The 12,500-nt window shown below is 44.0% G+C and overlaps 1 protein-coding gene across 2 annotated transcripts in view; it reads left to right on the top strand.

Moving 5' to 3' along the window:
* LOC138968395 (uncharacterized) overlaps nt 1-12,500 on the top strand; it is a 41,759-nt gene that overhangs the window by 15,619 nt on the left and 13,640 nt on the right. For both annotated transcript variants that reach the window (XR_011456161.1, XM_070340978.1), the window contains exons 3-13: nt 1-27; nt 3,341-3,519; nt 4,060-4,260; nt 4,603-5,334; nt 6,595-6,921; nt 7,724-7,954; nt 9,113-9,205; nt 10,665-10,831; nt 11,172-11,326; nt 11,555-11,759; nt 12,285-12,500. The exon at nt 1-27 is cut by the window's left edge and continues 90 nt beyond it; the exon at nt 12,285-12,500 is cut by the window's right edge and continues 109 nt beyond it. Coding sequence is in view for 1 of the 2 variants with exons in the window: in XM_070340978.1 (XP_070197079.1) it covers nt 1-27; nt 3,341-3,519; nt 4,060-4,260; nt 4,603-5,334; nt 6,595-6,921; nt 7,724-7,954; nt 9,113-9,205; nt 10,665-10,831; nt 11,172-11,326; nt 11,555-11,759; nt 12,285-12,500 (2,533 nt within the window). In the remaining variant the exon portion in view is untranslated. The remainder of the gene's footprint in view (nt 28-3,340; nt 3,520-4,059; nt 4,261-4,602; nt 5,335-6,594; nt 6,922-7,723; nt 7,955-9,112; nt 9,206-10,664; nt 10,832-11,171; nt 11,327-11,554; nt 11,760-12,284) is intronic.

Below are 12,500 nucleotides of genomic sequence, written 5' to 3'. Positions count from 1 at the left end.
ACTCGCAAAGGAGTGATCTACTCTTTGGTGATTAACTCTTGTCTGATTTGAAAATGTACACTACATTGGGGTATGCACGTTAAATATCCCACGATTGACAAAATTGTATAGGCGTAGATAAAAATGTCCACCAAAATACCCGTGTGACCTGGAATAATAGGCCGTGAAAAGTGGATGCAGCGACTATAGGCTGTTGATCTACTGGCCGATGTGAATGCGTGATATATTGTGTAAAAAATTCCATCTCACGCGGCCGGCATTAATAGGTAACATGCGCCTTGAGTCGCCTTGTGTGGTGAGATACGTGCGCGATATAAATCCTCGTAAATAAAAATAAATAAATAAATATTCTTTATCCCAGCTTTTGTTGTTTCTTTTCTACCTTCCACCACCCTGCATCTTTAAAGGCACAGTGCAGCTCACAGCCTTCGTTTTGCGTTTTTGTTGCAGCTGAGTGCATTTACAGTTCAAAAATCCTCCTATGGTAGTAAAACAAACCCAAAACTACCCAACGACGACATCTGTGAAGCTCGACAGTTTCTTGTTCACGCGAGTGCATAAATTAACCTAGTTATTACGTGGTGTTTGGTCGGAGTTCGATTCAACTGAGTGATTCCGGCCTAGCCTCCATTTTGTTTTACACAAACTCATGATGATGTCTGACATAGTTTGCTAGTGACGTGTCTTTTTGTGCATGATATGGTGATCTACCTGATCTAAATTTAGATCCAAAAATAGGTCAAGACCAGCCGGGTCCGAGTACGAAATTAATTCGTAAAAAAATCGCAGTTCTTGACTCTTTGGGTGCAAGTCAATGAAACTTGGTAGTTCTTCTAACGGATAGCTGCCTGAGGTATGACTAAAAGCCCCGGCGGATCCGTGCACCTGGATTTGACAAGTTCAGTACCTTTAACTATTTTGTGTCTTACTAGATCGTGTACTTTACATTATTTTTAGACATCCCCTCCCCCCCCCCCCTCTTATCCCTTTTTCCCCTTTATTGCTTGACTCTGCCTTTTGTTGTAGTTGTAGTTGTTGTTGTTGTTGGTATTGTAGTGGTTGTTGTTGTTGTTGAAGTAGTAGTTGTTGTTGTTGTTGCTGTCGTCGTTGTTGTTGTCTTCGTCATTGCTGTTGTCGTTGTTATCGTCGTCGTTGTTGTTGTTCTTGTTGGTGGTGGTTGTGGTGGTTTTTTTTTTAAAGTGATGCTTTGTGCAGGTCGTGGGATGGTGTGATTGTGATTAAAACATTGTCATTTTGTTCTGCTTCACTGTCCAGCCGCCTTACCCAGTATTTCATCTTAATTGATCTTGTTCTCTTTCTCACTACCAGCCTCGTAATGTTCATCGTTTTTTAACGATCAATTTGTGAGCACTACTACACATGGTGATGTCGTTTACTGGTACATGACACACATTAGGTACATGTGTGCATTGGTTGGATAACAGTATGCCTGTTGTTAGTTGTTTAATTTGTTGCCCCTGTACGCTTTTATGTAAGTTCTGTTTTATTGTCAGACTTTTTAGGTGTAACTATGTGTCTATTAAGCCTACTTATCTTATGTATTTTCATCTTTTTAAAAACAATTTTTCCAGATTATCTTATATAACTATAAGTGGTCGTTGTCTATGAGTTTTTAATTTTTTTTTTGGTAATGCTTGTATGTTATTTCCTACAAGGAAACTCTTTATATGTAAAATGTTGAATTTTAATGTCTAATGTAAAGCGCCATGAGACTGCTATTTGGCGGTGACCAGCGCTATAAAAGAATGTTTTATTATTATTATTATTATTATTATTATTATTATTATTATTATTATTTAAGTTATTGAGACATCCCAGTGCACTAAGGGATTTATAGAGCAAATCGAGAAAATTCATTATTGAACGAAGCGCATAGCGCTGAGTTCAATAATTATTTTCGAGATTTGCTCTATAAATCCCTTAGTGCACTGGGATTGTTTCAATAACGATATTGTCAGTACCGCCATAGAAAAAAGAAGATTCCAAACGCACATTTTGCAACGCGCATTTGAATAGGCATAACTGTGTGGTCAGGTCGTGTACAGTAAAGATCTACTTTTGTGTGGGGTGTCTCAAGTGTGTCGTGCTTTCGTCACACGCATTTTAATTTCTGTTGGTAAATTCCAGTGTAGCGTTAATCTGAACAGTGATGATCTTTCAGAGAGACCTCATTTGAACTCGGAGAAAGGGCTGTGCTCTTCATTATTTGCGATTCGAAACCTCCAGTCGAGCTTGGACGGATTGACTGTGCGGAGTGACTCCCCTTGAATTGACTCGAAGCCGCGGGACTCGACGGTTCGCACATTTTCAAAACAAATGTGGCATATTTTCGTGTTGTATCTTCATTCATCGGGGAGTCTGATACTAAATATGAACGGTAAGAATGCTCTGAACCCTACACGTATTATATCCCCATCGTTTTTTCGTTCACATTTGCCCAACATGTTAATTTGCTGAGCGGGGTTTATGTCGTCTGCTAGGGCAATCAAACCACTGCATGCAGTCTGCACTGACTGAGTCTGCACGCATGAGGCACGCTGGTAATAAGTCTTATAATGGTAAGAACGTTCTGAACCCTACACGTTTTCGATTACGATTGTTCTTGCCTTGAAATAATAATTCGGAAACCATTCATTTACTGAACTGATGCAGTCGTATTTCAGTGTAGTCAGTGCGGCTACGTATGACAGAGTCGATCGAGTCAGTCTTCCAAACTGGTCTAGCTGGTACGTTATCGGAATAACACTTGTGTTTTCTGCTAGCGGGTGGGAATTTTATATTAACTCATCATTTGGTAATGTGGATGATAAGCTACATGCCACTAACACGATGAGAAGAATCTATGCAAGTCGGCGAGAATTAGATGAAACCCAGCGGCTTCTATTTTTAGATCAGTGGCAGCCGCACTGTGGCACAGGCACATGCAATCTGTCAGAAAAAAAAACCACTTCTGCTTTAATTGAGAAGTAGGGAATTTATGGTCATTTGGTATTGTGGAGAATATAAGCTACATGTCAGTAATTAATTCTGAGGATGAGAGCACAGTCTTGCTTAGGTAAAGGGCGTAAGAATACGCTCTGTGGAAAAGTTAGCGCACTCCAAGAGTGCGCTAACAGTTTTAGCGCATCGCCATTAGCCAATCAACTGGTTCACATCAGTCATGTGACACCAGTACTTACTGACAATTATTATTATTATTATTATAACAGATAGGTATGCTTTGTTTATCATCTCTTGTATTCAAAGAATCTGAAAACATCTTTTTATCGAATTCAGAATATCGAAGTTTATTTCTTATGTTTATAACATTATTCTCCAGGAATGATTGGACCCGGGCGTACAGCAGAGGCTGTGGCAGTGTCCGGCCTTATCAGCTACTTGCCAACCAATCAGAGAGTTATGCAAATTAGCGGTAGTTCTACAGGGAAGCAACTCCAGGACAGGTCTAAGCACTCCAACTTCTTCAGAGTGATTCCGCCTGACAATGTACAAGTTGAAGTACGAATTTTTTAACGGAATTAAAATGCTCAGAAATGCAGGTATTCACTATTCTGTATTTCTAAATGTTGTAGTCAGAGGGAGCTGCAATGGCTTGATGTTGCAATTGTAAACTACTCAGTAAACACTCTGCAAATCGTTTCTACAGAAGAGAGGATCACATTCTGTTTCATGCTATAGCGAAGAAACGGCAAGATGGCTGCATAATTGTCTTGCTTCCACGGCTCTGAAGCCAAACGGAATCAATTATATTAGCTGGACTTTTTTCTCTTCTAATTTACCCTTTTGTTGGTTTTTGGCCCACACGGAATTCTTGTCTGCACCAAGAAATAAACTCCTTGAGAGTTTTTCACAATTTCAGAGGTGTCCTGTTTTGTTTCATGGATTTCGTTTGTTTGTTTTCTTGTTTGTGCTTGTCTTTTATTTATAACGTCGTTGTTGTGTTTTGGCTTCGTTTTGTTTCGTTTTTGTGAAACATGTCTTTTTCGTCCCTTTAGTTGAGCATGTTAAACCGGAAAGTAAACACGTCTCATGTTTCAGGTAATAATGCAACTGCTGCTCCAACTGGAGTGGAATTACGTAGGCATAGTCTACGACAACGACGACTATGGAAGATCAGCGGCTGAAGAGTTACGCCGCTTGTTGAAGGAGAGGCAAGTGTGTGTTCCTGTTTTCACTAGTCTACCGCTAGATCCCCGGTCGACAGCCTTCACTGCAGTTGGCAATCAAATTGTGGAACAGGTGAGACCATCGTGGCGAAATCAGATTTCTGTTCGTGTGAGGGGTTAGGGGGGGGGGGGGATATGTGGAAGTGTGTGTGTGTGTGTGTGTGTGTGTGTGTGTGTGTATGTGTGTGTGTGTTTGTGTGTGTGTATTTGTGTGTGTGGTTAGTGTGTGGTTAGTGTGTGCGAGCGTGCGTGCGTGTGCGTACGTGCGTACTTGTGTATGTGTGTAGGTGTGTACATGCGTGCGTACATGCGTGCGTGCGTGCGTGCGTGTGTGTTTCCCTTGATTGTCATTATTAGCCAATGAGTCCCATGATCGTAAATGCCTAAACAAAAGTATCCCACTTGCCTCCCACAGCTGAAGGCCTCAGACAGCGGCGTGGTGAGGGGTCTTGTCGTGCTAGCCGGGACGTCCACCACATCGCTGCTGGTTCAGATTCTCAACAAGCAGATCACCTTCACTCAGCTCGTGCTCAGCGAGGCCGTGGGTTTGAACCAGGCTGCGCTCACCTCGGCCACAGCTAACACCGTTATGTTGCTGGCCCGAGGGGCCCTGACCACGTCCCCGCCCTACACCAGCGTGCCGAACTTTGCCCGATTCTGGTCCGAGCTTTGGAGGGACAAGACCAACTTTACGATGTTCGCACAGAGGCTCCCATGGCTTGAGAGTTACTTTAAGCAGGTTGTAGAATGCGAACTGAAATCATCGTCATGCTGGGAGGATAACTCTGATAAAAGACGCAGCCAAGAGATTTCAGAAAGCAACATGAGTCTGTACATCAGCTATCAGCTCAGAGCCGTTGCTGTTATGGCATCACTGTTGAAGACGCTTCACACAGAAAAATGCGGTCCCACTGAACACACAGTCTGCCCGGCACTGCGTAACAGCATACAAGGACGAGAAGATGTTCTGGACATGATGCAACATACGAACATCTCGCTGACTGACTTTGTGCCCATATCGAGCTCTTTTGGTGGATTGACCTCGCTCAGTTTTGACGGGAGTGGTGACGTCATCAACCGCGGAGATGACGTGAAATATACGGTGCACAACCTGAAGGGAAATGGTGGAGGTTACGCATTTACTCAGGTAGGGCCTAATGTTAAAAAAAATAGTTTTATAAAGAATGGTTTGTACAATTCATCCTTCGTGATCGAGTCACCATCTTTAAAATCGAGTTTTGTCCAAACCAACCGCCAACCAATTTTTTAAATTTGTTTACTGATTGTTTTAGTACAACGACTCGCGGATATAATCGCAAAATGTTAGACGTTTCACTGTGCAATACGTACACTTAGAGGAGTTGTTTTCTCTCCGCATTCTCTAAATACGGCTAACTATTACTCAAATTTAATCTTCTCCTTTTTACAATTAGTCAAGTTTTGACTAAATGTTTTAACATAGACGCGGAATCGAGACGAGGGTCGTGATGTATGTATGTGTGTATGTATGTGTGTGTGTGTGTGTGTGTGTGTGTGTGTGTGTGTGTGTGTGTGTGTGTGTGTGTGTGTATACATCGATTCAGAGAAAACTACTGGACCGATCTTCATGAAATTTGACCCAAGAGTTCCTGGGTATAATATCTCCGGAATATTTTTCAATTTATGGATAAATGCCTTTGATGACGTCATATCCGGCTTTTTGGAAAAGTTGAGGCCGCACTGTCACGCCCTCATTTTTCTATCAAATTGATTGAAATTTTGGTCAAGCAATCTTTGACGAAGGTCGGACTATGGTATTGCATTTCAGCTTTGAGGGGTAAAAATTAATTAATGAGTTTGGTCATTAAAAATCTGAAAATTGTAATTAAAATAATGTTTCTGTAAAACGTTCCAAAACTATTTTCATCTTTATTATTCTTCATCATTTTCTGATTCCAAAAACATATAAATATGTTACATTTGGATTAAAAACCAGCTCTGAAAATTAAATATATGAAAATTATGATAAAACTTAAATGTCCGGAATCCCTTTAAAAACTTCTTCTTCTTATTCCTTGTCGGTTCCTGGTTCCACAAACATATAGATATGATATATGCGAATTAAAAACAAGCTCAGAAAGTGAAAAAAAACCAAAAAAAACCAGAGATACAGAAAAGCGTGCTATCCTGCTCAGCGCAACCACTACCGCGTTATTCTTGCTAGTCAATTTCACTGCCACGAGCGGTGGACTGACGATGCTACGAGTATACGGTCTTGGTGAGAGAATGCAGTGCGTTCCGTTTCATTCTGTGAGTACGACAGCTTGAGTAAATGTTTTATTTTCGCCTTACTTGTTTTGATTTGCCGTTGGCTGCGTTACAGCATTCCAATGTTATTTTCTTATGCATTGTGTCTATTCATTAATAGGTGGGAACGTTCAAGAACCACCAGCTGACAATGAACACGAACCAAACCGAGTTTTACGATGAAGACGGCGCCTCTCTCTCGTGGGACCAGCTTCCTCCTGCGCAGTGTCAAGTCGGCCATGACTGCCTCACGTGTGCTAGTGACGTCAGCGAGAACGTCACTTTCATTGAGGGCGATTTTTACGTCATCGGCTTGGTCCCCGTGAGCGAGAAGAACTCGGGTGACCTGCTGGGGTGCGGGGAGGTGAAGGGGTTGGTGGGGGCTGACTTGGCCCAAGGCATCGTCTTTGCTGTGGAACAGGTCAACGAGAAAAGGCTACAGTTCAGAGTGAGTTGTGATTAATCAATCAATCAATCAATCAATAAGAAGCTTATATAGCGCGTATTCCGTGGGTATAGTCCTTTGCCCCTTCATATCCCATACCTACACCCACACCCTCCTCAACCACTCATGAGGAAGTCTCAAATCGCTCTTCAGCCACTCACGAGGAAGTCTCAAATCGCTCTTCAACCACTCACGAGGAAGTCTCAAATCGCTCTTCAACCACTCACGAGGAAGTCTCAAATCGCTCTTCAACCACTCTCGAGGAAGTCTCAAATTTCTCCTCAACCACTCACGAGGAAGTCTCAAATTGCTCCTCAACCACTCACGAGGAAGTCTCAAATTCCTCAACCACTCACGAGGAAGTCTCAAATTTCTTCTCAACCACTCACGAGGAAGTCTCAAATTGCTCCTCAACCACTCACGAGGAAGTCTCAAATTGCTCCTCAACCATTCACGAGGAAGTCTCAAATTTCTACTCACATGTGCTGTTTCTTTCTCACATCTATACAGACTTCAGCCTTTGCTGGAATGTATAAACTCGGCAACAAAATGATTGCACCCATTTTCGTACCCCGACTAAAACACTCATTCCCGTGTCATTTTATTCAAACTTTCTAAGCCGTTAAAGGAACTCAACTTGGCTGTCTGGCACACTTTTATGAACAGACAGTCTGAGAAAACTGGGTCTTAAAATGGGGGGAGGGGGGGGGGGAGTCTTCAGTTGGGGGAGGAGGGGGGGTGCTTAAATGGGGGATTCCACTGTATCTTCAAAGAGTTGCTCACTGTTTATCCTTGGATATTGCAGAACTTTCTGCCCGGAAGACGTGTCGGTCTCATAGTGATCAACACTTGCGGAAGCCCACTCCACGTCCGGCAGAAACTGATGGACTTTTACGCTGGCAAGCTGGCTTTGCCGGACGGTCGGACGAGCAGCGCGGTGAGGGGCCAAGTGATGGGGGTGGTGGGGGCATTCTACAGCGCCAACAGCATTGCCTCCTCCGATACCTTGACCGATCTGGATACGAGTTTTGTGCAGGTAAGACAAAGTTCGACACTAAAGTACTGTTCACATGGCAGACTTTCAACCCACTTTTCCCCAAGTTTTGTTGGTTTGAAATCGCCCCCGAGTTGCCTGCCATGTGAACGGCCCCAGCAACATTAAGGTTCGATTTAGGACAGATTTAGCCTTGGCGAAGATTTCGCGCAGTCTTTCCTTATAACGCTTGCTGATTGGTTAGCTCTAACCAAACAGCTCTTCCCGCATTAAGAGGCCTAGATCCGACAGCTGAACGTGGCTTTCAAGTCTGCCGAAATTCGCCGCTTAAAAATAGTTTGAGCGTTTGCATGCGATGTTCACGTGGGCAGCGATTTTGATTTGACTTGGCGCCGACTAAAATCGCTTGAACGTTGGTAGAAAGTCGGCCATGTGAACAGCACTTACGAGCATGAACGCGTTGGTTGCCTTGTTCAACACGCGAAGCCCAACCTCTCTGTGACTGAAGTTTGTTTTGGGTCAGGTTGATGGGTTGTAAATGGAGTCCCAAGTTCGTGTTAATCATCAGCATAGTTTTTTTCTTTCCAACCATTTCCTTCGCCGTACGTCTCCTTGATTTTGTTGCTATCCATATAATCATTGAGTTGTTAAATCTTCTGCACAGAAACTTACTTCGTCAGTGTGCAATTAAACGAAGACAGGTTCTTATGGTTTACTGTTACAGATTACTGTCAAAATGTTCCTCTGAAGAAAATGCACAAGAGGGCGAAGGCTAAGGAATGTAATGTCCTTTTGCGTTTGTTTGTTTTGTTGCTTTCTGGGTTAGGCCTATATTTGTGTGCTGTTGGTACGAAGAGACGAATTCGGAAATAACTCTGTCAGGTTTGTATGGGTTGTGAAAGAGTGAATACCCTTGCTTTACCTCTGACAAATTACTTTACACGTTCTCCAGGCAGTGCACCTATTTCTGACACACCCCTCGCTAGGGATTGGCCCTTCCAATGTGTCTGCGAGTAAAAGGCAAGGGCATTCACTCTTCCACAACCCATACAAACCCGACGGAGTTATCTTCGCATCATTCTGTCCTATGTTTACCCTCCTTCCTATTGCTCTGATCTCATGAGTTTGCAACTGTCCTCTCGAGTCTGTTTACACGCCTGCGTAATACATGTTATTTGATCTCATGATGTCTGCCAACAGGTCAGCCCAGGGTCGACATCCCCAGATCTGTCGGACCGCAACAAGCACCCTTCCTTTGTACGCTTAGTTCCAGCTGATGATACACAGGCTAAGGTAACCAACCATATTCCTCGTAAACTAAGCTCACATCTTCCATCAAAATCTTCACTTTCAGCCTCATTTTGAAACACCGCAACAACAGCTTTCCAGAACTATAACATGATCCTATGGTGTTCTTTGGGTGCATGTCTTTGTCCAGTGTTTCGTCACCCCCCCCCCCCCCCCCCCCCCCCCCCCCCCTCACTACGCACACACACACACACACACACACACACACACACACACACACACACACACACACACACACACACTAACACACAACAAACATTGCATAAAGACTCTACATGTCCCAAGATAGGCGATTTGGTCCTAAGGGGACGTAACAACTGACTAGATAGTCAGACATGCACTGGCCACTGCAACGCGTCTATTAAAGTGTAACCCCGTGACTGACAGAATATGTGTCAGGTATCTATCAAAAAACAAAAACAAAAACTTAAAAGGGAGGCAACTGTTGTATATTGCCCGTGTAATTTGCAGCAAGATGATTGTCTCCCCTGCAGACGTTTTTTCTCAGTGTTGGTCGAATTATCATACTTCTTCCGGCTGTCAAGGGCTAAGGTTTGGTAATGCAGTAAAGTGTGATAACTCCGCAGTATAGAGTGATACAACCATTCTATGTCAGAGAACTATTAAAAGCCAAGATAAAAACATGTATTTGATCATTCTCAGGTGCGTTGGTTGGTTATACTATGCTCGCTGCAGTGCACTCATGGCCGACTGTGTCCTCTCTCCAGATGACGCTATACATTGTGCAGCATGTGGGAGAAATCTGCATTCAGGTCATTATGTTCGTGCTATGGTATTTGTCTAAAGAGGAAACTCAAACAGAGAGTCCTGCCATGCTATGCTCCCTGCAGTGAACTCATGGCTAGGTAGGTCAGTTGGTCAAGCACTGGACTTGTGTCACCACAGTGGCACATAAAAGACATAAAACCCGCGGGTTAGGGGGAGTCCCATATTGGTTGGGACGAGAAAGAATTTACGCGATGCTCCCCAACATGTCGTAAGAGGCGACTAATGGATTCTGTTTCTCCTTTTACCCTTGTTAAGTGTTTCTTGTATAGAATATAGTCAATTTTTGTAAAGATTTTAGTCAAGCAGTATGTAAGAAATGTTAAGTCCTTTGTACTGGAAACTTGCATTCTCCCAGTAAGGTCATATATTGTACTACGTTGCAAGCCCCTGGAGCAAATTTTTGATTAGTGCTTTTGTGAACAAGAAACAAGTGACAAGTGGCTCTATCCCATCTCCCCCTTTCCCCCGTCGCGATTATAACCTTCGTGGTTGAAAACGACGTAAAACACCAAATAAAGAAAAAGATAAAATATCTTGGTCATTCGGCCATAAGTACAGGTGGCTCATTAGACCTAAACAAGCTGCTAGATTTCCAGATTGGGAGGAAGCGACACAAATTTCCCAGTATTGGGATACAAATGCGTCCTCTCTTCAGGTGATGCTCGACATCGTGGAGAGGCTGGGCGCCAACTACATCCAGGTGATCTACGACAGCAGCACGGCCTACGCCACGGCGCTCTACAACAAGCTGCAGGAGGAGGTCACCTCCACCAGCAACGGACGCACGGTGTGCATCGCGCAGAGCATCGCCAATACTCCCAAGTAAGTGCTTTCAAGCTGAAACAGTTTGTTTGTACAGTCGAGCCTGTCTTTAACGGCCTGCAACAGTACCAGCCGAAAGTGGTCGTTATAGACAGGTGGTCGCTGTGGAAAGATGAATAAAATAGAAAAAACTTCTCGGGTGTCGCGCGCGCGTGCGTGCGTCTGTGTGTGCGTGCGTGTGTGCGTGCGAGCGCACGTGCGCTCGCTTTGCTCTTGTACATCACCGTGAGCTCTGGTGAGAAAGAGCGTTTAATAAATGTTCAATATTCTTCTTCTTCTTCTTCTTCTTCTTCTTTTTCTTCTTCTTCTTCTTACTATTATTGTTATTATTATCACCCAGGGCCGACGTGAGCCAGTACAAGTACATCGTGGACAAGCTGCGCGACAAGAGCGCCGCCAGGGTCGTGGTGGTCGTCTTGCACGCTGTGGAGGTCAACAAGCTCATGGACGCCATCTTGCCGCTGCTGACGTCAGATGACAACTTCCTGTTTCTAGGTAATATGCAGATGACAACTTCCTGTTTGTAGGTAAAATGTAGATAACAACTTCCTATTTTTAGGTAAAATGCAGATGACAATTTACAGTTTATATATAAAATACGTTTATAACTTCCTGCTTTTAGGTAAAATGCAGATGCTAATTAATTTTGTGTTATTAGGTAAAAGTGTGATGTGTATTTCAGGCAGTGAAAAGTGTGTAAACCGTATGTGATTTGTATTTCAGGCAGTGAAACATGGGGAAGGCGCGAAGACATCATTCAAGGTAGAACACGCCTGCAAGGCTCCTTAGTTCTAGCCCAGGAAATCGCTGTCGACAAACCCTTCGAGGAATATTTCACCGCTGTCGATCTGTCCACCACTGCCAACCCTTGGCTCTCCCACTTCTGGGAGGCCAAGTTCAAGTGTTACCTCAACAAAAGCTTCAAAAGGTTAGGTTGCGTTAGACTCTGACTTAGGGGGGAAGAGGGGGGGGGGGGGGGCGGGTAGCTGAGGTAGTGGAGCACTGGACTTGTGATCCTAGGGTACGGGTTCGAATCTAGGCTTGGACGGACACGAGTCTACTTCATGTAGACTCAGAGACGGTATCCATGTCCCGACCCGTGTCACCACCATGGCGCGTAAAAGACCTCGGTCATTCTGCCATAAGTGCAGGTGGCTTAATTATTACGTCTTTTACACGCATACACCTGTGTATCTCATGTAAAGTCGGGATAACACCCGGGAACATGCCCCCAATGGTTTCGCCGGGAAGGGCGTACAACAACATTGTCATTCATTCGGACTCTGTTCTGTTCTTCTTCTCTTAACTGACACTGTCTCTAGCTCTCTGTCTACGCTTCTTTTTATTTATTTTTCATTGCTGACGAAGACGCCTTGTCGAAACCGGTTCGGGTTTTTTATTGTTCGTTTTGCTTTTTGTGAGTGTATTTCCATTGTTATATCTTGTTCAAAAGGAAAGGCAAAACCGGACCATGCCGGGAGAACTTCGCCGACGAATACAAGCAGGATGCCTTGGTCCCCTTCTACATCCAGTCCACCTACGCCCTGGTGAAGGGTTTCGGTGCAGCGCTAACCGAGACTTGCGGCTCGGAGGCCAAGACCAAGTGTGAGGCTCTGACGTCATCCAAGTTGGTGTCGGCCATGCATGACGTCAGACTGGACCTGTACAG

This window comes from Littorina saxatilis, linkage group LG6 (genome assembly GCF_037325665.1).
Source record: "Littorina saxatilis isolate snail1 linkage group LG6, US_GU_Lsax_2.0, whole genome shotgun sequence".
Taxonomy (NCBI): domain Eukaryota; kingdom Metazoa; phylum Mollusca; class Gastropoda; order Littorinimorpha; family Littorinidae; genus Littorina; species Littorina saxatilis.
This window is presented reverse-complemented; position numbering and strand designations above follow the sequence as displayed.